This window comes from Anomaloglossus baeobatrachus, chromosome 1, assembly GCF_048569485.1.
Source record: "Anomaloglossus baeobatrachus isolate aAnoBae1 chromosome 1, aAnoBae1.hap1, whole genome shotgun sequence".
NCBI lineage: Eukaryota > Metazoa > Chordata > Amphibia > Anura > Aromobatidae > Anomaloglossus > Anomaloglossus baeobatrachus.
Window position 1 is genome coordinate 948,158,736 of NC_134353.1, and position 25,639 is coordinate 948,184,374.

At 46.8% G+C, this 25,639-nt stretch overlaps 1 protein-coding gene across 1 annotated transcript in view; it reads right to left on the minus strand.

Annotated features, from left to right (window-relative positions):
* LOC142258360 (uncharacterized) overlaps positions 1–24,452 on the minus strand; it is a 158,048-nt gene extending 133,596 nt beyond the window's left edge. The window contains exons 1-6 of the mRNA XM_075330973.1: positions 24,135–24,452; positions 14,396–14,567; positions 10,911–11,058; positions 7,188–7,367; positions 6,982–7,105; positions 6,833–6,900 (exon numbers count right to left, since the gene is read on the minus strand). Of these exons, the coding sequence (XP_075187088.1) occupies positions 6,833–6,900; positions 6,982–7,105; positions 7,188–7,367; positions 10,911–10,988 (450 nt within the window). The 5' untranslated portion in view covers positions 10,989–11,058; positions 14,396–14,567; positions 24,135–24,452. The remainder of the gene's footprint in view (positions 1–6,832; positions 6,901–6,981; positions 7,106–7,187; positions 7,368–10,910; positions 11,059–14,395; positions 14,568–24,134) is intronic.
* Positions 24,453–25,639: the final 1,187 nt, after the last annotated feature.

Sequence of the window (25,639 nt, forward strand, 5' to 3'; positions counted from 1 at the left end):
ACCTAGAAAAAGACTCTACCCAGGCCGGGGGTTCAGCCACAGGTGCAGGAGCAGCCTGAGAGACCACTGGAGCCGAGACCCCAGGCCGTGGCACCTCCAAGTTAGAGCAAACCTCACAATGTGGATAGGTGCTTGCTTCAGGCAGCGGAAGTTTTCATGCAGCACATACAGCAAAAAGCTTTGGAGCCTTGCTCCTTGTGTGAGACATGCTGCCTGAGTGGAGGAAAAACGGCTTCTACAAAAGGAGTGATTCCCAGGGAGAATATAGCAGAGGTCCACAACCGGAGACCGGCTGCGGCTTACCAGACTGCTGGAGCGGTGATGTGTGCCCTCCAGATCCTGAAACCCGGACCCCCAATGCACAGCACCTCGGCAGGTGTGCAGAGTGCCGGACGCCAGAACAGAGTGAAGAAAATGGCCGCCGGAGCGAAGAGAGGGGGTGGGACAGGGGCGTCCCTGTATGAAAGGGCGGTTCTGGAAGGCCATAGAGGCCTGCAGAGGGGGAGTCGCACCCAAGCAGTGGGGAGAGTCCCTCCCCTGTGCAGGACGGCCGCCGGGAGGGGCCATGCCTGTCCCTCGGCATGAGTGACATGCGAGGGCAGGAAATCGAAACTAGGCCTCCGGCGAACCCGGAACCTAAATTTGAGCAGCGCGGCCGACGCGCAGGCACCATCGGCGTGGTTCTCGGGCGAAAAGCCAGAAAACCCGCCGGAAATGTCAAAAAACACAGTAAAGACACAGTAAACACACTCTACCCACACATAAAGAACAGGGACCCCCAAAATATAAACGTCTCAAGGTACTTAGCTCCGAGACGCAGGGCCCGGTCCCTGAGGGTGAGTGCTCCGGTCCAGCAGGGTCCTCAAGGGGCTGTGGATGGAGACCGGTCTCCTGCCAGGCATGGAGACCGTGCTGGCTCCCACTTCAATCCAGAGCCCAGAGGGGATGGTGAAGGAGCACGGCATGTAAGGCTCCAGCCTTGGATAATCAACCTTACAACACCGCCGACACAGTGGGGTGAGAAGGGACATGCCGGGCGTCCAGACGTGGACCCGCATTTCTTCAATCTTCTTCCAAAAAAAAAGGAAAAAAAGGAAAAATCATATGGGAACGCATGTGTGCATGTATGCCTCCTGAACACAAAGCGAAAAACTGGTTAGGATTGGTTGACCAGGGGGTGTATAGGCTCAGAGGGAGGAGCTACACCTTTTAGGTGTAGTACTTTGTGTGTCCTCCGGAGGCAGAAGCTATACACCCAAGGTTTGGGTCTCCCAAAGGAACGATAAAGAAACCTTCCATGATTAATCTGTAAGTGACAGTTAAAAAACACACACACCCGAAAAAATAATTTATTAGAAATAAAAAACACTAACAAAGTCCCTCATCACCAATTTATTAACCCCGACAAAGCCCTCCATGTCCGGCGTAATCCACGGACCTCCAGCGTCGCATCCAGCTCTGCTGCATGCAGGTGACAGGAGCAGCAGAATACACCGCCGCTCCTGTCACCTCCACGCAGCTAATGAAGGCAATAGCGCGATCAGCTGAGCTGTCACTGAGGTTACCCGCGGCCACCGCTGGATCCAGCGGTGGCCGCGAGTTACCTGGCTGACAGCAGCTGATCGCGCTACTCACCTCATTTGCTGCGTGGAGCTGACAGGAGCGGCGATGTATTCTGCTGCTCCTGTCACCTGCATGCAGCAGAGCTGGAAGCGACGCTGGAGGTCCGTGGATTACGCCGGACATGGAGGGCTTTGTCGGGGTTAATAAATTGGTGATGAGGGACTTTGTTAGTGTTTTTTATTTATAATAAAGGATTGTTCGGGTGTGTGTGTTTTTTAACTGTAACTTACAGATTAATCATGGAAGGTATCTCGGGGAGACGCCTAACATGATTAATCTAGGACTTATTGGCAGCTATGGGCTGCCAATAACTCCTTATTACCCCGATTTGCCAACGCACCAGGGCAAATCGGGAAGAGCCGGGTACTGTCCCAGAACTGTCGCATATAATGTATGCGGCAATTCTGGGCGGCTGCTGACTGATATTGTTAGGCTGGGGGCTCCCCATAAGGTGGAGCTCCCCATTCTGAGAATACCACAGTCTTCAGCCGTATGGCTTTATCTGGCTGGTATTAAAATAGGGGGGGGACCGCATGCCGATTTTTTAAATTATTTATTTATTTTACTGCACAGTATAGACACGCCCACCGGCTGCTGTGATTGGGTGCAGTGACACAGCTGTCACTCAGCGTGGTGGGCGTGTGTGACTGCAACCAATCACAGGCGCCGGTGGGCGGGTAAAGCAGGGAATACGAGATTGATTAATGGGCGGCCGGCTTTTTCAAAATAGTAAAAACCGCCGGAGTTTTTATAACAGCAGTGCAGCGCCGCGCCGGAGATCGGGGAACGGTAAGTATGAGAGAGGGGGGGAACTGACCGACAGATAGCGAGAGGGACAGATAAGACAGAGAGACCGACCGACAGACATAGAGACCGACCGACGGACTGAGGGAGAGAATGAAACAGAAAAAGAAAAAAGACCGACATCACATGAGAAAAGCACAAAACGTACAGGGAGCAAACAGAGATGCGTCCGTGTCACTTGGACGTGCGCACAGACCCATTGACTTTCATTGGGTCCGTGCTGCGTGTTGCGGGCAGAAAACGGACATGCTTCCGTGCAAAACGCACACAGGTACGGATCACGGACACGGACAAACGGACACGCATCAAAAACGCACGTGGAGGTTTTATCATACAATAACATTGGTGTACGTTTGGCCGCGTCTCCAGTATACACGGAAACGGACCAAACACGCACGTGTTTCACGGATGTGTGTTTCGGGTCTAAAATATAGAATTAACGCTGTGGATGAGAGGAATCTGAGATTCTTCTTTATTTCATGGTAATTACAAGAGAGGAACCGATCTCTTCAAATTCAGCAAATTTTTCTCAAATATAGAGAAAGAAATAGCTATAGAAAAGGAGAGACAAAGAGAGAGAGGAGGAAGGGAAAACTGCCTATGTAGTACCCCAGAGGTGAGTATGATCAAAGTGTTTTATCAGTAGCTTACATTGCTTACTTGAGGTATACAGCGCACACTGGTAAGAGTTAAGTCCTCACTGAGTCTGTTACTGGGCAGAATAGCCTGGTGGGCGGAGTCTTATTACATATAACTGCCATTACCTCAGGGTTTAGTGAGAGTACAGTTGGAGCTCAGCCAGTACACATCAGCAGAAAACACGATGGGGAAATTTATTCCCCGCTCTAGCAGGCTGTATGGTGACGGACTGACCCGAAGCTACATGTAGGATTTCTGAGGACTTGCACACTTTTAGGCAGATGGAATGCCCTGGTTTGCACAGCGCCCTAGCCTACCCAAAACTTAAAGCTGTGGATGCAAGAGAAGTACGGGCCTGAAGGTGGGTCCCTCATAAAGAACATGGGTACACAGGAGAGCCTACTATACATTAAGGTCAGAGGTAGCAGGAACTTGGGGTTTGCTGAGGAACAACACCCCAGTGGGATTGAGGAATACTCTTTCGTGTAAACTTGGACATTTGTGACTGCTGAACAAGTAAAAGTTCATCTGTTTTACTGTTGAACACGACTACTGACTCTCCTGCTTTTCCTATGCCAACATCAAGTGGCACGCCATGAACCACCTAGCTGACAGGGAAAACATCAACGCCAGTGTAAACCTCTACATGCCTACAGCCTCGAGCTTTTCACTGTCACCGGAGCACCAGGGCTTGGCCACTGCCAACACTCATGACACATGCTAGAGGACTCGATCAATGCCCAGTGTCCTGGGTACATTGCGCTCTGTGTGTTACACCTATACTACTGGGGGAAAAGGAAAGTGTAGCGGCCATAGCAGCGCAATATGTCAGTGCCTGCCACAGACGAAGAGGAACTTGATATGCCATGGACATGTATAACCCACCCTGGATGTGCCTCTATCATCATCCTCCCATTTCTACCACTTTGTTTTGGCAATGCAAAACATGTACTTAGTCATGCCCATAAAGTCCATTTGAATTTGAGAGGAGAGAAAGAAGAGAGGGTGAGAGAGTGTGAGAGAAAGAAAGGAAAGAGAGAAAGTGAGGAGAGAGAGAGAGAGAGAAGGTGAGGGGAGGGAGTGTGAGAAAGTGAAAGAGCAAGAGAAAGGAGAAAGAAGGATAGAAGAAGAGAGAAAAGAGGAATGAGAGACAGAAGGAGAGAGAGAAGAGAGAAAGAAGGAGAGAGATGGAGAGACAGAGGGAGAAAGAGAGACGGAGAGAGATGGAGAGAGAAGGATCGAGAGAGAAAGAGACAGAGAAGAACCCACCCTGGACGAGCGCCTATCCCCATCCACCTTTTTACCGCATGCCAACATGTACTTGGTCCTGTCAATAAAGCTAATTTGAATTTGAATTTTGAATTGAAGGACAGTGAGAGAGAAGAGAGAGAGGGGGGAGAGAGAGAGAGAGAGAAAAGACAGAGAGCAGGGAGAGATAGAGTGAAATAGATGGAGTGAGAGAGAAAGAAAGACAGAGAGAGGTGGTGACCGAAAGTGAGGAGAGACAGAGAAGGAAAGAGGAGGGAAAGAGAGGAGAGAGAGAGAGGAGAGAAAAACAGTGAAAGAGAAGAGGGAATAGAGAGAGGTAGGAGAGGGGAAAGAGAGACAGAGCATGCAAGAAGAGAGAATGAAGAGAGAAAGAAAGAAAAAAGAAAGAAAAAGAATGAAAGAAAAAAGGAAGGAATAAAAGGACAACAGGGGAGGAAGAAAAAAAGAGAGGGGGACAGAGGAAGGAGAAAGGCAGGGAGAGAAAGGTGAGAGGCACAGAGAGAAAGGGGAAAGTGGGAGAAAGTGGAGATACATAGGGGAGAGTGGGAGAGTAAGAGGGGACAGGAGGAGAGACAGAGAGCGAAAGGAGAGTTAGAGAGAGAAAGGAGCAACAGAAAGCGAAATGAGAGCTATAGAGAGAAAGAAGGGACAGATAAAGGAAGGCGACAGATAAAGTAGAGCGATACAGAGACTAGAGTGTGAGAGAGGTCGGATTAAGAGGAGAAAAGAAAAAAGGACACAGTACAAAGAAATAGAGAGAAAGGATAGAGGGACAGAAGGAGAGACAAAGAAAGCATGAATTAGAGACAGAGGACAGCAGGGAGAGAAATGCAAGAGACAAAAGTGAGAAAGGAAAGATAGCAAGAAAGGCGAGCAAAGGAGTGAGAAAAAAGGAGAGCGAGAGCGAAGTAGAACGAGGTAGAGAGAGTATAGCAAAAGAGAGATAGAAGGAGAGTGAGCGAGGAGAGTGAGAGAAAAGGAGAGCAAGGGAGAAGGAGATTGAGTGAAAAAGATGGAGATTGGGCAGGAGAGCAGGAGATCGAGTGAGAGAAAAGGAGATTGCTAGAGAGAGAGGTAGATCACGGCATGGAGAAGGAGATCAAGCAAGAGCAGAGATAGAGCAAGAAGGAAGAAGAGCGAGAAGTAGAACGAGCAAGAGAGGAGCGTGACTGAGAAGGAGAGCAAGATAGCGAGAAGGAGAGCATGTGAGAGAGGAGAGCGAGCAAGAGAATTATAGCGAGCGAGAGAATTAAAGTGAGCGAAAGAATTAAAACGAGCAAGTGAGAGAGATGGAGCGTGAGCGAGGAGCGCGAACGAGCAAGAAACAGTGCGAGTGAAAGAGAAGGAAAGCATACGAGTGTGAGACAGGAGAGTGAGCAAGACAGGAGAGCGAGCAAACCAGACAGAGTGATAGAGGAGAGCAAGCAAGACAAAAAGGAGAGTGAGAGAGGTTAGCAAGCGAGAGAGACAGAAAGAGTGAATGAGAAGCGCAAACAAGAAAGAGAGTGAACAAGAAAGAGAACAAATGAGGAGAGTAAACGAGGAGTGAGAACATGAAGGAGAGACAAAGAGCAAACAGGAAAAGAGTGCAGGAGAGGGAGAGCGAGAACACAGAGAGAGAGACTAGAAAGAGAAGCGAGAGAAAGAAAGAGAGAGGTGGATATAGGATGAGAGAGGAAGTACTGTTTTTGTAGTAAATCTCAGATTAATCAATCCACAGTCACACTGCGTGACTATACACCTACAGCAGCAGTTCCCTATATATTACTTTAATCTTTGGATTACTATTCACAGGAAACTATCATTATCACTTTGCCTAAGCACTGCAGTATTACACCACACTCAGACTAGAATTTTTTTTTATCCCGGATAGAACCTTCTATACTTTAGAAGCATAAAATGACACTCCAGAGCTGACCCCTTCTTTTATACTTTCTGTGATACCCCCACGATTTACTGCATTAGGCCATGTGACACCTGCACGGTATTATGGAGTAGACCAATCTTGAAGCTATTAGCCCACTCATTGAGTCTTCAGCAGTATGTGAAATAGTACAGGATATGTCTATTTTTTGTTTGATCCTCCTGAATTGAATGACAGTGTTTGAATTCATGGAGACTTGTGAATAACGGGAAATCTGACTCAAAGTAGATCCTCAGCAGATCCATCCACTCATCTCTATTTACTCCTCACCTGGGCAGTTATCCGTAGGAATCTCCTCTTTACACCACTGATCATCCATCACATTTATCTCTGGAGGATTAATATTGTTCAGATCTTTATCCAGATCCAAAAGCTGCAAAACAAAATATTGTAAAAGTCACAGATAATTGGAGAAGTCACCAAGACTAACTTACATGACCAGAAAAGATCAGTAATTAGCATAATGAACAACATGATCTGACAGTAGTAGTTATGTAAAACTGGAGGAGAAAACAAGACTGAACACAAGGAGGTCACAGCCGTCTACACCTCATAGGGGAGATCTCCATCTACCTGAGGATCCTGTGGAGGAGGAGGAGGAGCGGGACATCTCTCTGGGGTCGTCCTCGTACTGGATAGACCTGCAGGAGACACAGACAGGACGGACATCACTATTACATACAGAAAATTATAGGCCGGGTGTATTCAGTCCTGTCTATTACCTGGTGATGTGCGGGGCTGGGGCTCCTCCATCATCACCTCCTTGTACCGCTCCTTGTGTCCTTCTAGATACTCCCACTCCTCCATGGAGAAATAGACGGTGATGTCCTGACACCTTATAGGAACCTGACAACACAATGATACCGTCATCACCCAGAATCCTCCAGTGCCGTCCTGTATAATGTCCCAGCATTCCCGGCAGTGTCACCTCTCCAGTCAGCAGCTCAAGCATCTTGTTGGTGAGTTCTAGGATCTTCTGGTCATTGATGTCCTCATGTATCCGGGGGTGAGGTGGAGGCCCCAGGATTGGGCTCAGGGTTCCTCCTCGTGCTTCAGACACAGGGGACTGACAGTGATCACTAGAGGTCTTCTTCACTACTGTGTAATCCTGAGTGTGGAGACATTAATAATATCATTACAGACATTTGCAGAGTCCATCACCTCCCCGGTCATATCCTCTGTTATTCCCATAGATAATGATGTAATATGATGACATGAGAACCTTTCACCTCTCTGGCCATATTATTATTATTATTATTATTATTTATTATAGCGCCATTTATTTCATGGCGCTTTACATGTGAAAGGGGTAAACATAATAGGGAAAAGTACAATAATCAAACAAGGCACAGACTGGTACAGGAGAATAGAGGTCCCTGCCCGCGAGGGCTCCCAGTCTACAAGAGATAGGTGAGGATACAGTAGGTGAGGGTAGAGCTACCAGGAGACTAGGTCACAGATGTAGGGAGGAGACAGGTTGTGGATGGCTTTATATGTCATGGTTAATGTTTTGAACTGGAATCGTTGGGCAATGGGAAGCCAGTGAAGGGATTGGCAGAGAGGAGAGGTCGGGACAAGTGGATTAGCCGGGCAGCATAGTTTAGAATAGATTGTAGGGGTGCAATATTGTTAGAAGGGAGGCCACAGAGCAGGAGTTTGCAATAATCTAGGCGCGAGATAATAAGGGCATGTACTAGGGTTTTTGCAGGTTCTTGTGAAAGGAATGTACGAATCCGGGAAATATTTTTGAGTTGGAGGCGGCAGGAGGTGAAGAGGACTTGGATGTGTGGCTTGAAAGAGAAATCAGAGTCTAGAGTTACTCCCAGTCAGCGAGCACATGGGACTGGGGAAAGTGAGCAGCCATTGACATTGATGGATATGTTAGGTGGGGGGGGTTGAGTGAGGAGGAGGAAAGATGATGAATTCTGTTTTGTCCATGTTCAGTTTTAGGAATCGAGCAGAGAAAAAGGATGAAATAGCAGACAGACATTGTGGGATTCTGGTTAGTAGGGAGGTGATGTCAGGTCCAGAAAGGTAGATCAGCGTATCATCAGCGTAGAGATGATACTGAAAGTCATGAGACTCTATGAGCTGTCCCAGGCCAAAGGTGTAGATGGAGAACAGCAGGGGTCCAAGAACTGAACCTTGGGGGACACCGACAGGTAGGGGGCGAGGTGAGGAAGTGGTGTGGGAGTGGGAGACGCTGAAAGTTTGGTTGGTTAAGTATGAGGAGATCCAAGATAGCACCAAGTCTGTGATGCCCAGAGACAAGAGAATCTGTAGCAAATGTGTCAAAGGCAGAGGACAGGTAAAGGAGGAGGAGGACAGAGTAGTGTCGCTTGGCTTTTGCAGTTAGTAGGTCGTTAGTGACTTTGGTTAGTACAGTTTCAGTGGAATGATGAGGTCGGAAGCCAGATTGTAAGCGGTCAAAGAGAGAGCAGGATGAGAGGTGGGAAGATAGTTCAAGATGGACATGTTGTTCCAGTAGTTTTGAGGCATAGGGGATAAGTGATATGGGGAGATAGTTTGACACAGATGAAACGTCAAGGGAGGGCTTTTTGAGGATAGGTGTGATGGAGGCCTGTTTAAAACATGAAGGGAATACACCAGTTGTTAGTGATAGGTTGAAGAGATGGGTTAGGGCTGGGATGAAGACTGTGCTGAGATTGGGGATGAGGTGGGATGGGAGTGGATCAAGCGGGCAGGTTGTGAGATGTGATCTTGAGAGTAGAGTGGAAAGATGATCTTCTGTCATGGTGGAGAAGCTAGATTTGGAGGAGGAAGGCTGAGTAGTTGTGAGGAGTGGCTGTGGTGATTGTGGGCCAATGCTTGTTCTGATGTTGTCAATCTTCTGCTTGAAGAAAGAGGCAAAGTCTTTAGCTGAGATGAGAGGAGAGGGAGGTGGTGCTGGGGGACAGAGGAGAGAGTTGAAAGTGTTGAATAGCTGTTTAGGGTTGTGAGATAGAGAAGATATGAGAGATGAGAAGTAGGTTTGTTTTGCAGCAGGGAGTGCAGACTTGAAAGTGGTGAGGGCCTGTTTGTATGCGATGAAGTGCTCGGCGGAATGAGACCTCTTCCAACTGCGCTCAACGATTCTAGAAGCCCATCTCAATTCTTTAGTCTGACTTGTGTGCCAGGGTTGCCTGTTGATTGTGCGAGTTTTGGTGTGTGTGAGGGGGGCAGCTGATTCGAGAGCTGCAGAGATGGTGGTATTGTATAACATGGAGGCAGCATCTGCATCGTGTGAAGAAGCAATGTCTGCAAGAGGGAAAAGAGACTGAGAAAGTGCGTGTAAATCAAGGTGATTGAGATTTCTGCGGGGGTGTGAAAGTTTGTGGAGGGGGGTTGCGTACTTGGAGAAGAGAGGGAAGAGAATGTTAGTAGGTTGTGGTCAGACAGGGGGAGAGGTGCGAAAGAGAGGTTAGATAGGGAACAGAGGCGAGTGAAGATGAGGTCCAGCGTGTGGCCATCTTTATGAGTAGCTGCAGAGGACCATTGGGTGAGGCCAAAGGAGGAAGCGAGTGTTAAAAGTTTAGAGACAGATGAGTGAGAAGTGTCAATTGGGATGTTAAAGTCACCCATGATGATGGTGGGGATGTCGGTGGAAAGGAAATGTAGTAGCCAGGTGGTGAAATGGTCAAAAAAGGCAGTGGCTGGCCCTGGAGGGAGGTAAATAACAGCCAGTTGGAGGTTGGAAGTGGCGTAGATGCGTACGGAGTGCACCTCAAAAGAGGGGAGAGTAACAGAGGGTGGTAGTGGAATTGGTGCAAAGGAGCATTGGTTGGACAGGAGCAAACCAACTCCTCCACCATGCTTGTTACTGGGGCGGGCACAACTAGTGACTTGGTTAGAGGAATACTATGTTCTCATCATAAGGCTCTAAGCCTCTTTAACGCATCCCATTATGTTATTAGCCTTGGTAGTAGCTGCCCGACACTGGACACTAAAGTTGAGTTTGGTGTCCATCTAGACATTCAAGTCTTTTTCAGAGAAAAGTGTACCCAGTATTTTACAATTTAATACAAAACTATACTTTTTATTTCATATATTCAAGTGCATGATCTTATATTAATCTACTGTACATTAAACTTCAATTACCTCTACTCAGCCCAGGCTTCAATCTTACATACATTTTTCTGTAATATTACATTATACTCCTCTAGGTTGATTATTCTGTAGTGTTTTGTATCATCAGCAAATATTGAAATTCTCCTCTGTATGCCATCTACAAGTTCATTAATAAATATGTTAAAAAGAAGAGGGCCCAATACTGACCCCTGTGGTACCACACTGTTAACTGTGACCCAATCTGTGTAAATTCCATTAATAACCACCCTTTGTTTCCTATCACTGACCCAGTTGTTTACCTGGTCACAGACATTTTACTCAACAGTATTCTCATAATTATCATGTTATGTAACCTTTGTGTGGCACCATATCAAACATCTTTGAAAAAGCATTATTCCATTATTCCTATAGATAATGATGTAATGTGATGACAGCAGAACCTCTCATCTCCCCGTTCCTATCCTCAGTTATTCCCATAGATAGTGATGTAATGTGATGACATCAGAACCTCTCACCTCTCCGGTCATATCCTCTGTTATTCCCATAGATAATGATGTAATGTGATGACAACAGAACCTCTCACCTCTCCAGTTAGCTGGAAGATTATCTCTAGAGTGAGACTTAATATCTTCTCCGCCATCTTGTCTCTGTCCTTATTCATCCTTGATGAGTGAATCAGGAAAACTCTCTTATATTGAAGAGTTTATAAAAAGATCCTTTATTGCAAGAACCTGATTTAAAAGAAGAGATGATGGGCAATGATATGCAATCGCGTGCAGGAGATAGATTTACTGAATATAGTGAGAGGACATGTTTATAAAACTAGCAGGGGGCACACCCCAGTCACTACTTATCCTATTCACCACATCCCCATGAAATATATTGGTAATAATGCAGCTGGTAGTTTGGGCAGCACAAATCATCTGACTGTTTCCTTTTTTGAGGCAACTCCTTGACTATTCAGGTCATAGAAGTATCAAAGCATGTCACATCAGCACATGACCACTACAGACAAATCAATGGGATCCATGTAAGCATGTCACGTGACCACTGTAGACCGTCATGGGCTGCAATGGATGAGTGACTGAGTCACTGCTGGTGTAACCATTGTTGTACATTTTAAAAATCTAAGTAGCTGACTAGCACTCTGAAAATGAAAATAGTAGAGGCCCACAAAGCAGGAGAAAAGCAAAAGAAGATAGTTCAAAATGTAATTCAGAAATAGCAGTTACCAGGAACAGTGGAGGTCAAGAGAAGGTTGAGAAGATACGCAAAATTTCTGGGAGAGCTGCTCCTAGGATTGCAAGAGAAGCAGATCAAAACCGCTGTGTGACAGCAAAAGACCTTTAGGAAGATTTTGCAGACTCTGGAATTGTGGTACATTGTTCTACTGCCCAGAGACACCTACACAAATTTGTCCTTCATGGAAAAGTCATCCCTCTCCTGCATCCTCATCATAAAATTCAGCTTTAGAAGTCTGCAATGGAACAGCTAAACAAGCCTGATGCATTTTGGAAACAAGCCATGTGGACCAATGAGGTTAAAATAGAACTCAGTCCACAATGATCAAAGATATGTGTGGAGATAAAAGGGCACAGAATTTCAGGAACAGAACATCTCGCCAACTATTTAGCTTGGGGGTCGCTCAATCATGGTTCGGGGTTGTGTTGCAGCCATTGGCACAGAGAACAATTCATGGGTAGAGGGAAGAATGGATTCAATGAAACTTCATCAAATTCATGATGCAAACATAACATCATGTGTAAAAAAGCTGAAGGTTAAAAAAGGAGAAAAGAAGATAGCTTCTACACATGGATAATGATCCTAAACACACATCAAAATCCACAATAGACAACCTTAAAAGGCGCTAGCTGAAGGTTTTACAATGGTCCTCACCGTCTCCTAATCTGAACATGTGTGGCTAGACCACAAAAGAGAAGAGCATGCAAGACGAGCCAGGAATCTCACAGAACTGGAAAACGAGCCAGGGAAGAGCAATGCATGAAAGACGAAACAGGAATTCCACAGAACTGGAAGACGTCTCCAGGGAAGAGTGTGGCGCCCTTGAGGCTCCAGTCACCACAGAGGTACTGCACCTCAGCCAGAGGTGTGGTGTCCCATTCCTGGGTAAGAAGAAGGTCACAAGCTAGTATACACACAAACACAGACACTTTTAATTTAGCGACACTCCATCAAGACCAGGAGTACAGTTGGCCAGCTGGGAGGTGGGGTTTAGTTAGTGGGAGCACACTGTAGAATGTTAGTCAGTCAGGACGTAGGGGCGGAGAAGTGAGGACCTGTGGTCTGGAGCTGAAGCAGCTCAACCTAGGATCAGGGAAGAAGGAGTCTCAGAACCACAGGAAGTGCGCCATACACCCGTAGGCTCTTATCCACAGCCGGTATACCGGTGTGGAGAGACTTGACCGCAAAGGGGATCGGCCCCTCAACTACTGAAGAACTACAAGGCTCAGCTAGCAAACTGGAGGCTAAGGCAAGTACCGAAGCCACATCCACACATATCCAGTGAAAAGGTGACCACATAGGACAAAGGGACAAGGCAAGAAAGCCACCCACAAAAAGGATCCGCAGACACTGGCTCGGAACTCTGTGTGTGAGGCGCAGGGCAGGCGGGAGAGGCCGGAGCAGGAAGATGACCAGGAAAGGAACACAGCAGGGTGTACCGAGTTGTGCCTCCGAATCCGGGGATCGGCTGGGGCTCATCACAGCAGCACTCCAAGGGCAGTACTTGACCGGGGCCGTGCTAACATGGAATTCTTAACTGTGAGTAAAGACCTTGTGACTGCATTCCTGTGTTGCCCAGTTATTGTCTTTGCCTCCAGCCCTGCACCCCGCCATTGCATCTCAACACCATAGACTCTGTCCCCATCGACATCCCTGGGGCCCAGCTCTACCTGTCGGAGCCGGGCCCTGTCGCCGTGACATCCTTCAAGCAGAACAGAGCCAGCCTGGTTCCGAGTGCCGCCAGGACCCGGTGGGGCGTGTCAAGAGCATTGCATGCAAAGATGAGCCAGGCATCCCACAGGAACCGGAAGACTTCTCCAAGTAAGAATGGATGAAAATCCCTCATACAAGAATGGAAAGACTCTTGGCTGCTACCAAAAGGGTTTGCAAGCTGTAATACTTGCCAAAGGGGGTGCTACTAGGTACTGACCATGCAGGATGCCCAAACGTTTGCATCAGACCATTTTCCTTTTTAGTTACTTTAAAAATGAAAATATTTTTGGGGGGCCTAACATACAAATGTGTCATCTTTAAACTTGATCAACAGAGATGTGTGGGGAATACCGCAGGCTCACCACCGGAGCTCGCGGTAACCGGAGGGAGGCTACCAAGGACGTACCAGTACATCCTTGGTCGTAAAGGAATTAACTGTTCACAATAATAGTAATTTTGACCATGGGTGCCCAAACGTTTGCATGCCACTATACATGATGAGGATTACACCATTATATTCCACTACAGTTCTACCTGAGCTTCTGTTCTTATTGACAGGTAAATTGTGAAAAACATTCATCCCAAGCCCAGAACAATAGTCAGTGCCTATCTTTCCAGCCATATAACCCTAAAGTTCTACATAGGTCTCATCTGACCAGAGAACCTTCTTCCACATGCCACATAGAGGACACAGCGAGCATGCGGAAGAAGAATTGGTAAAAATTTCAGCCTCCTGATATGCAAAGCTGGTAAAGATAAACCCCCAAAAAATTGCAGCAGTACCTGCAGCAATAGGTGGTCCTACAAAGTACTTACTCAGGGGGGGCTGAATAGAAATGCATAGCACAATTTTCAGACATATTTTTACAATATCTAGAAAACCATCTATCATTTCCTTTACACTTCACAAATACTTGTACTTAGTGTTGGTAAATCACATTAAATCCCAATGAAATACATTTACGTTTGTGGGTGAAACGTAGAAAAGTTCACAGGGTATGAATACTTTTTCAAGGCACTGTAATAAGTTCTTATCTAAACCATTTAAAATAGTTGTCACCACACTGTGGCTTTCTTCTGTGTTGTACCTCGGAATTGTCCGTATCCTCTTACCGTTGGGTGCCGGCCTCCGTGCTCGTCTGTTGTAGGATTGGTCCTCCAGAAGTCTCTTGGGTTCAGAATTCTGATGTTGGCGCACGCCCTAAATTTCATCAAAGATACTTCCTGACGTCTTCAGACGGCTGGACACTGCAGAGATGGCACTTGGATCACTTGTGAGGAACAGCTGGTAGCGGGAGAAATAGAACCGCATGGATTATGATTAGAATCTTCCACCCGCTCTTTATTACACTTACAGGATCAAAGAATAAAAAGGGCTTATCAATAAAGCATCGCCATCAAGCTCATGCCCGATTGGTTTCACTGAACCTGTCAATGTACTACTTCACACATTTTCATCATAGGTTATTAGTTATGGGCGAGTGTGCTCTCCACAGATCGTTAGTCAATTGGGCCTTGGAGTTTGAAAATGCTTGCGTTTCCCATTGACTTCCATTATACTCGGTACTGGAGTTGGCGCTCCCTGATGCTTGATCAGGTAACGAGCTGTGGCGAGCACGCTCACCCATCACTAGTTGTTATGCAAAATAAGAAGCCTTCCCAGGAGCTGAGCCTCCTTCATACCGGGCAGATGCTTCATTACTGGTATCTGCTCGTAATTGCAGGTAAAGAACCATACTCTGATCACTGCAGTTTACCCACTTACAGTAAATGCCATTGTAAATCTGTGACATCAGTACGAAATGACGCCATTGTCGACATGTATCCATGCACAGGTTCCTATTGGTCCAAGTGACGAGATCACGGGGAACCGATGTCTTACCATATTGGTTAAACCCGTGAAGCTCATCCACAGGCTACCAAATGATTGCAGGTTCTAGTGCTAGAAGTTGATTAAAAAATAAAGCAAAAATGAAAGGTTTAAAAAAAAAAAAAATAAAAACAAAAGTTTGAATAAGCCTTCTTTTCCCCCTTGAATTTTTTCTCCAAATAAATATGTATAGTATGTTGTCTCTAAAAAGGCCAAGATAGCTATCAAAATATAAAATTATTTAAAGCCAGCTTTTTTTTTTTCGCTTCACCACTGGAGTGGTACTTCTAATCTAAGGTCCCTGCTGCCCCTACTTTTATGCTCACTCTTTGGCATTTTCACCTTTTATCAGTGCCTACCCTGTCCCGTGGCGTCATCCTGTGACTGCAACTTCTGACTGGCCAGAAGTCAGAAGTTATGTAGCAAGTGCTCAATAGAAATCTATGAAAGCCAGAACAAGGCCAGAAAAAGGCCGGAACAAGACTGGAATGAGGCCAGAACAAAGCCAGAAAGAGGCCAGAAAAAAGCTGGAACAAGGCTGGAATGAGGCCTGGATGAGACCAGTACAAGGCCAGAACGAGGCTCTCTTAGGCTATGTGCGCACGTTGTGTTTTTTACCGCGTTTCTGCAGCGTTTTTAGCGGCAGCGTTTTTGCACTAAAACGCATGCGTTTTTGTCTTCCAGCAAAGTCTATGGGAAAAGCAGAAATCCTGTCTGCACTTTGCTTTTTTTTCTGCAGCGTTTAATTTGCATATTTTGGGTCAAAAACCATGCTGAAAAAGAAGCAGCATGTCAGTTGTTTTTGCCATTTCTGCAGCGTTTCCTTAACATTGGAGTCAATGAGAAATGGCAAAATACAACCAAAAGCACAATTCCTGCGTTTTCATGCTTTTTATCTGCTTTTCCACTGCGTTTTTGGCTCCAAAAACGCATGCTTTTCTGGCCAAAAAATAAAGGGTTCTAATGTTCCTTTACACACACACAATAACCGAAAATTTAAATGCTTAAAAATAATAAACTTTACCTATTTTTCAGTTAAAATGTGCATAACCACTATTATTTCATTAAAATTGATAATTTCCCATATAGTTTTATTAAAAGTTATTTTTATTATTTTTTTCTCTTTTTTCATTCATTTTGACTATTTCAACTTTATTTCTCAGTGTCTTGATCTACAAAACGCATCTGCAGAAACGCAGGTGAAAACGCAGGTAAAAAGCGCTAAAAACGCACTAAAAACGCAGTAAATACGCATGCGTTTTTAGCGCTAAAAAATGGTCAAAAGCCATTTGGTCAAAAACCAAGGGAAGGAAAACGTGCAGAATAAACTGCAGGTACTCCGACGCAACGTGCGCACATAGCCTAAAGCGGGCTTTACACGCTGCGACATCGCTAATGCGAACTCGTTGGGGTCACGGAATTCGTGACGCACATCCGGCCGCATTAGCGATGCCGTTGCGTGTAACACCGATAAGCGATTTTGCATCGTTGCAAAAACGTGCAAAATCGCTAATCGGCGACACGGGGGTCCATTCTCAAATCTCGTTACTGCAGCAGTAACGAGGTTGTTCCTCGTTCCTGCGGCAGCATACATTGCTGCGTGTGACGCCGCAGGAACGAGGAAGCTTTCCTTACCTGCCTCCCGGCTGCTATGCAGAAGGAAGGAGGTGGGCGGGATGTTACGTCCCGCTCAGCTCCGCCCCTCCGCTGCTATTGGGCGGCGGTTCAGTGACGTCGCTGTGACGCCGCACGGACCGCCCCCTTAGAAAGGAGGCGGTTCGCTCGTCACAGCGACGTCGCCGGACAGGTATGTATGTGTGACCGGTCTGGGCGATGTTGTGCGGCACGGGCAGCGATTTGCCCGTGTCGCGCAACAGATGGGGGCGGCTACCCACACTAGCGATATCGGGACCGATATCGCAGTGTGTAAAGTAGCCTTTAGACTTGAATTGAAGAGTGACCGCTGACTCGCTCTATGAAACACTGGAGCAGCCGGTAACTCACTGCCGGAGACCAATGAATGTCGGTGATAGAGGGTGAGTATAACACTTGGGGCAGGGGACTTAGATTATAAGCACCAGTCCAAAGGTAAAATAAAAAAAAAAATAACACTGGAGTAGCGCTTTAAACCGAACCTTAAACATAAAAAAACAGAATGCCAGAATTACGCCATTTTCTGGTCGCCATAAAAAGCATACAAAACATCGTATTACAACAAAATGGTATTAATAGAAACATCAACTCAACGTGCAAAAAGAATAAACCCCCACAGCTTCACGGGCACAAAAATAAAAGCCACCGGCCTCAAAAAATAGAGATGGAAAGCAAAATTATTAATTTTGTTTTTCAGAATTTTTGTTCTGTACAAAAAATAAAATAAAAAAATTTGACAACTTTGGTACTGCCTTAGGCTATGTTCACATTTCCGTTGTTTAGGATCAGTCACAATCCGCCGCTTTGATAAACAACGCAATCCGTTTGGCGGATTCCGTTGTTTCCCATAGACTTGTATGAGCGGCGGATTGTGACTGATGACCCTGCATTGCATCCGCTGCGTGGCGCATCAGTCGTTTACTGACTGACCGTAGGGCGGGAGGGACGCAGCATGGAACGTTTTTTGTTGCGGCAAAAAAACGCACCCTGCAGGAATCTGTTGGAATTTGTCAGGAGGCATAATGTAAGTTTATGGTGCAGGATTCCGTTATCCTGCGTCACGCAAGGGATTCCAGTGCAGGAATCCGTCACGTTTTACTAAGCATGCCCAGCGAAACGTCCGAAATCATGTAAAATCAGTTCCCCTCTCTCTCTCTCTCCCCCCACCCCATCCCAAGTAGGTTTTAAACTGAAATAATCAGCTGATCTCCCGGCGGCCGTTTTTTGAGAGCAATAAGCTGAAAAGCCGGCCGCCGGGCGATCAGCTGATCTCTGTAAAGCCGGCCGCCGGCTTTACAGAGCGATCAGCTGATCTCCCAGCGGGCGGCTTTTCAGCGCAATCAGCTGATCGTTCTCTCTCTCTCTCTTTACTGAAATAATTTGACCAAAGGAATCCACTTTCTCATGACAATCAATTCCATTTCTTGTCATTCGTTGTACAACGCATCAGTTACAAGCGTCAAGCAACGCAGGTGATGGATGCAAAAAAACGGAAATGTGAACTATCATAGCCAAAAGGCCACTTTACACGCTACGACATCGCTAATGCGATGTCGTTGGGGTCACGGAATTTGTGACGCACATTCGGCTGCATTAGCGATGTTGTTGCGTGTGACACCTATGAGCGATTTTGAATCGTCGCAAAAACGTTCAAAATCGCTCATCGGTGACGTGGGGGTCCCTTCTCAAATATCGCTGCTGCAGCGTGTACGATGTAATTCGTCGCTCCTGCGGCAGCACACATCGCTATGTGTGACGCCGCAGGAACGAGGAACTTCACCTTACCTGCCGCCGCCCGCATGCGGAAGGAAGGAGGTGGGCGGGATGTTACGTTCCGCTCATCTCCGCCCCTCCGCTTTGATTGGGCAGCTGCTTAGTGACGTCGCTGTGACGCCGCACGGACCGCCCCCTTTGAAAGGAGGCGGTTCGCCGGTCACAGCGACGTCGCTATGCAGGTAAGTATGTGTGACGGGTCCGGGTGATGTGTGCGCCACGGGCAGCGATTTGCCAGTGTCGCACAACCGATGGGGGAGGGTACCCACGCTAGCGATATCGGTACCAATATCGCAGCGTGTAAAGTGGCCTTTAGTCATACTGAACTGAATCAGATTGCCGAGTTAATTTTACCGCACAACGAACGCTGAAAAAAAGAGAACCTAAAAATAATGGCAGATTTGTATTTTTTCACAATTTCACCTCACTTGGAAAATGTTTTCTTTCTCGTTTTTCATGACATTATATGGTAAAATTAAAAGTGTCATTCAGAAGTACAACTCGTCCCGCAACAAACAAGTTTTCATACAATGGGAAAATAAAACTGATGGCTCTTAGAAAAAGAGGAGTTAAAAAAAGTGCAAAAGTAAAACATTTCCTGGTCAATATTATCAAAAAAGCTTTAATGGCCGTCAGGTAACGCCACCTATTATGTAAGTAGCGGGATATGAAGGGAACTTAAAACCTATAGAGGTTCCATCTTGTCTCCTGTCAGAGAAACACCCGACTGACAGGAAGCGGATGACGGCTCCAGTCATTTCTTACACTGCTCAGGTAAAGTGAAAGCAAAGTTCTGATTGGGTAAAATGAATGCTGTGTTCTGCTTGGCTGCTCAGGTGACATGAAAGCTGAGCTCTGATTGGTTGCTATGGAGCATAAAGGTGGTTTTACTATTAGACAGTTTTGATAATGGAAGACCCGATAATCGTCCTGTACAGACCACACAAAGTAACGGGGTGATTATTTTTGTTTCCCACCATGTGCAAACGGGACTTATGAAAAAGAATGAGTATAGTTAACACCTTTGATGATTATGAGTGAGGGAATGTATTATAGACTCCATCATCCCTCATCTGGTGACTCAGGATGGCCGATGTTGTCCTCACCTGAATAATATGGGGCTATCAGACGCTATAGCTAATATTCCATAGATGCAAGTGTAGAAGGAGGTAGTGTTACCCCCACCCCTATTGTACTGTACTATTGTCTTTTATGATGAGCATGTTATAATTGTGCTGAATGGCGCTGCTACAGGAGGATACGCTTCTCCGACATAGCAGTGCTGACTGGGTGTAGCATGTGGCGCCACCTAGCGCCGAGACCTAATAAGGTAAATGTATGTTTTATGGTATTACTGCATAATGTGCATTTTATAGCAACAAAGTATTACATAGTATAAGTTATTAATGCGTGATAGAATATATTATAGTAATCTATAAGGTGATGTGATTAGCATGTCACACGGTACGATATATCGGGCGATATGTCGTCGGGGTCACGTCGGTAGTGACACACATCCGGCACCGTCTGATATATCGTAGCGTGTGACAGCGGTGAACGAGCAGAAATACTCACCTTCTCATTCATCGTTGACACGTCGCTCACTTTTAAAATATCGTCCGTCAGGTTGTTCATCGTTCCCGTGGCAGCACACGTCGCTCCGTGTGACACCCCGGAAACGACGAACACAGCTTACCTGCGTCCCGCCGGCAATGCAGAAGGAAGGAGGTGGGCGGGATGTTTACGTCCCGCTCATCTCCGCCCCTCCGCTTCTATTGGCCGGCTGCCGTGTGACGTCGCTGTGACGCCGAACGTCCCTCCCCCTTCAGGAAGAGGATGTTCGCCGCCCACAGCGACGTCGCCCGGGAGGTAAGTACGTATGACAGGGGGTTAACGACTTTGTGCGCCACGGGCAACTAATTGCCCGTGACACACAAACGACGGGGGCGGGTACGATCGCTCATGCAATCGCATGATAGATCGTACCGAGTGAAGCCCGCCTAACATAAGAATAGATAGGATATAATATAAGATAGATAGAGATTGTTAGGAACAGGAGGAGGGATGTGCAGGTGCAGCAGGCACAGAGTTAGATACTTTTGGTAAGGCCGGGGCCACACAGGGGACTACTGCGATCCTCGCATGACACTCGGCTCACGCTGGCAGCACAGTGGGAGCCGAGTGTCATGCGAGTGTCACTGCGAATCAGGTCCGATCATGCAATCGGACCACAGCTGCGGGGTGCGGGCCAGCTCTGAGGAGGGGCGGACCGGCGCTGCGAAGGGGCGGGCCGGCCCTGCGGAGGAGAGGGAGGGATTTATCTCCCTCTCTCCTCCGTTTTTGGCTATTGCCTTTCTCGCTCTGCACTCGCAGTACACCGGTGTACTGCGAGTGCAGTGCAATTTTTCTCTAGCCCCATAGACTTGAATGGGTGCTAGATAAACAAGGATCGCATGATCCGCAGGATGCTGCAACTATTTTCTCGGTCCGATTAGGGCTGAGAAAATAATTGCTCATGGGTGCTGGCACATAGGCTAATATTGGTCCGAGTGGAATGCGATGTTTTATCGCATTCCACTCGCTCCGATTTTCATGCCGTCTGTCTTAACGCCCTGTCACACACAGAGACAAATCTGCGGCAGATCTGTGGTTGCAGTGAAATTGTGGACAATCAGTGCCAGGTTTGTTGCTGTGTACAAATGGAACAATATGTCCATGATTTCACTGCAACCACAGATCTGCCAAAGATTTATCTTTGTGTGTGACGGGGCCTTTAGGCCTAACTGGGGAAACTTGGAATAAAGTGGAAGGAGCGAAAGAGAGTTGATTAGCCAGACAGGCCAGGAAGAGAGATAGTTCTGCAGAGAGGTTCCTGGTGTAAGGACGAACCCCGTACTAGGGTCCGTTAGGGAACCAGGAGGTATCCTCTGTTGTGTCTTGAGCCTGTGGTTCCCCTCGTGTTGGGCAACATTGATACCATCCAGGGCGGTAATAGGATATGGGAAGCCGCGAAGCCAAGAAACGGGGAAAAGCAGAAGTTTAGAGTCGGCTGCTGGAAGACTAAGACCCAGAGCAAGGGCTAGACAGTAAAAGTACCCAACAGAACAGTGGCAGTAGAACAGGATTGTATGGCCATGTCTGTCCAGAAGATTGAAAGTTATATAAAGCATTTGTTGTTGTGTTGCAAAGACTCTCTCAGTGTGATGTGCTATCCTGCCAGGTCTCCGACGGTGACCGGCAGTGGAGTGACAGACACACCGCAGAATACTCAAGTAAGTGTCGCATCCCCCAGCCGGGGCCGAACACATGCACAAGTTCAGCGGCCATCACCTGGCTCCCTCTTACCATCAAGACCTATTCTAGAATCAGAATCTCGGCTTGGTGCATCAAGAACCAGGTGTTCTCTCATTCATCAGCCTTGAGGAACATCCCAGACTTCCTGCACGAAAATTTTGACAAAGGTCTCAAGTCTATTTTTATCAGAGTCCAGATATCTGCCCTGTCAACATTACTGGGGAGACGATTATCCCAGGAACTATTTATAAAAAGGTTAGGAAAGAGGTCCAAAGAATCTGGCCTAGTGTTACAGACCCAGTTTCCAGATGGCATCATGGCGTTGTCTTGGAACAACTGTAAAGCTCCTTTTTGAACCTTTGGAGAAGGCGCCTATCAAGTATTTACCCCTATTGTTCGAGGTTTGGGATCTAACACAGATGTGGCACCCCTGAGGCTGCAGTCGCCACAGAGGTACTGCACCTCAGCCAGAGGTGTGGTGTCCCATTCCCGGTTAAGGAGGAGGTCACAAGTCGGTATACACAAAAACACACTCTTAATTTAGCGACACTCCATTAGGCATTTTCTAGTAACAAAGTATTATATAGTATGGATTATTAATGTGTGATAGAATATCAACTGCTGTTGCAACCTAAGCAGTCGCCTTAGGGAAAGCACTGTCCCAAAGCCAGTTTGGAGGTGGAGTTTAGTTAGTGGGAGAACTATAGAATGTTAGTCAGCCAGGAAGTGGACGCAGAGGAGAAAGGTCCTTTGGTCTGGAGTTTTAGCAGCTCGTCCCAGGATCAGGGAAGAATGAGTTTCAGAATCACGGGAAGTGCGCCATACACCCGTGGGCTCGAATCCACAGCCAGTATACCGGTGTGTAGGGACTTTGCCGCAAAGTGGACTGGCCCCTCAACTAGTGGAGAACTACAAGGCTCAGCTAGCAAACCAGAGACTGAGGTTTCTGCAAGTACTGAAGCCACATCCACATACATCCAGTGAAAAGGTGACCACATAGGACCAAGGTACAAGGCAAGAAAGCCACCCACAAAAAGAATCCACAGACACTGGCTCGGGGCTCTGTGTGTGAGGCGTGGGGCAGGTGGGAGAGGCCAGTACAGAAAGACGACCAGGGAAGGAACACAGCTGGGTGTACTGGGTTGTGCCTCCGAACTATCCGGGGATTGGCTGAGGCCTATCACAGCAGGACTCAGCACTCCAAGGGCAGTACTTGACCGGCCGTGCTAACCTGGAACTCTTAACTGTGAGTAAAGACCTTGTGACTGCATTCCTGTGTTGCCCAGTTATTGTCTGTGCCTCCAGCCCTGCACCCCGCCATTGCATCTCAACCCCATAGACTCCAATCTCCCATCAACAGCCCTGGGGCTCAGCTCTACCTGTGGAGAGCTATACCAACTCAGCTGCATCACCACCGACCCCAAAGGAACTGAATAGCACCTATCTTGCCGCATACCACAGGTGGCATCACAAACTCATCTCCTCTTGTAAATAATTTTTCCCCCATTTAATTAACGACACCACTGGGGTCGCAGAGCCGGGCCGTTTCGTCGTGACACCCTCCAAGCAGAACAGAGCCGACCCGGTAACGAGTGCCCCCAGGCCCCGGTGGGCCGTGTCACAGGCTACAAAAAAAAAACAGAGGAGTTTGGGTTCGAAGTTCGAGCAAGTTACGAGTGCAAACCACTCAAGCTAGGGGTGCTGTGCTTGGGTATGATTAATGCTCAGCTCTGTGCAAGCCACTTGCAGTGTTTTTGCAGCTCGCACTGGGGGTAACAACAGCATGATCAGATGTAGTTTCCACACAAAAAAAAAATACCACCTACCCTCTCCTGAAAGTGTTCTGCTTATGACTGGCTGCATGTGGGTGGAGACACGAACTGCCCAATTACTGACTTCCATTGAGGTTTGGGTCAAGTCAGAGTCACAAACAGAACTTTATCTAAAGTTCGACTGTACCCTCGAAACTGAACTTCCAAAGGTTCACTCATCTCTACTCAACACCTGTTTTCATGTGGCTATTTTGTCTGCAAGGAAGGTTTGGATGTCACTTATACAGTGATTGTAACAACCGTTGTGTGGGGAGAAATCAAATATTTGTCAAAGTTGATGGTTCCGGTTCACAATATTTACATAAGGCTGGGAGTGACGACCTTTGTGATCTTAATTGTTTTTTTATACTAAGCGGAGTCTGTCGCCATGTTTCTACGGCTCACAATAACACTATTACTCGTACTGACGTCGCGTCCTGCCCATTCTCACCTGATTGATGCTTTTGTCGACGAGCCCTTCCTGATTGTTCTTTTTCCATATTTATTTCTCCCCCATCAGGCGCAGAGAACACAACATCCATCTGTCTATATGGGATAATCTGCGGATCATCCAGGAGGCCCCGGCAACCTGTTCTACCTGTCCTTATACAAATAAGTTATTATGTTCCTTCCTATTGTTCTCCAGCTTGTCTGCCTGTGTGTAGTGAGTCGTGCAGGAGCCACCGCCATCAGCTCCGCACCACGAGGAGAAACATCAGAACATCCAGCAAATATCAGAGAGGAACAAGGAGAAAACCGAGAAGGACCCGAACCTCGGAGAACACGCACAACACATACCTCCACCCGCAGAGCCGGCACCTCCTGTGCTCACAGGACCTGTGTGATGTCACCGTCATGTGATCAGTCACATGATCAGGGGGTCTCTGCTCAGGGTAGCGTCTAGATTGGAGTTGATTTTTTTTTGAGGTTATGACATCACCGGAATGGGTGGAGCCTCCACAGTCCAGTGCAGATCTGATACCAAGGTTGCGTCTAGATCAGAGTTGATTTTTTGTGGTCCTCAAAAAATCAACTCTGATCTAGCTGCTTCAGTAGTGAGCCGGCTATATCGGAGTTGATTTTTTGAGGCCTCATTTTTTCCACTCTGATTTAGCCGGCTCACTACTGAAGTGTCTAGATCAGAGTGGGTTTTTTGTGGTCCTCATTTTTTCCACTCTGATCTAGCCGGTTCAGTGCTGAAGTGTCTAGATCAGAGTTGATTTCTTGAGGCCTCGCTGCAGTCACATGTTTTTGGTCACCTCATTTTATCCACTCCGTTCTAGCTGCTTCACCAGTGAGGAGGCTAGATCAGAGTTGATTTTTTGATGATCTCTGTGATCTTTTCTCCATACAGCACAGTTCAGTTTCTACAGCAGGGGCTGGAATCAGATTTATAATTGGAATGATTTCATGTTTTTATTTATTAGATGCTGAAACTGTTATATTTATTATTTTTTTCCAAAGGGCAAATTTTTATTTTCATTATTATTATAACTTACATTTTATTATTATTTTTTACAATATAAATAATTCCACACAGCGCTGATTGTTCAGTTTTGCTGGAATTTTAATTTTACCGTATTTCCACAAGTCGTGGCCGCATGACTGACATTAAAAGAGTGGGCGGAGCCTCACAAGGAAAAACGGAACCGCGCAGCTGACAGTCTTCATAACTTACCATATTGGATCAGAGTGGATTTTTTGAGGATCTCTCTGTAGCCTTCATTATGTACATTTGGTACTGAGGTGACTGAAATTCAGTTTTTTGAAGAGTGGGAGGAGCCTCACGGCGAAAAACGTAACAGAGCGCAGCCGAGAAAGTGCTTATAATTTCACACATTGTGTCGTAGTGGATTTTTTGAGGACCTCATTTTAGCCACTACATTATGTATATTTGGTACTGAGGTGACTGCAGTGGATTTTTTTCGAAGAGTGGGAGGAGCCTCACGGCGAAAA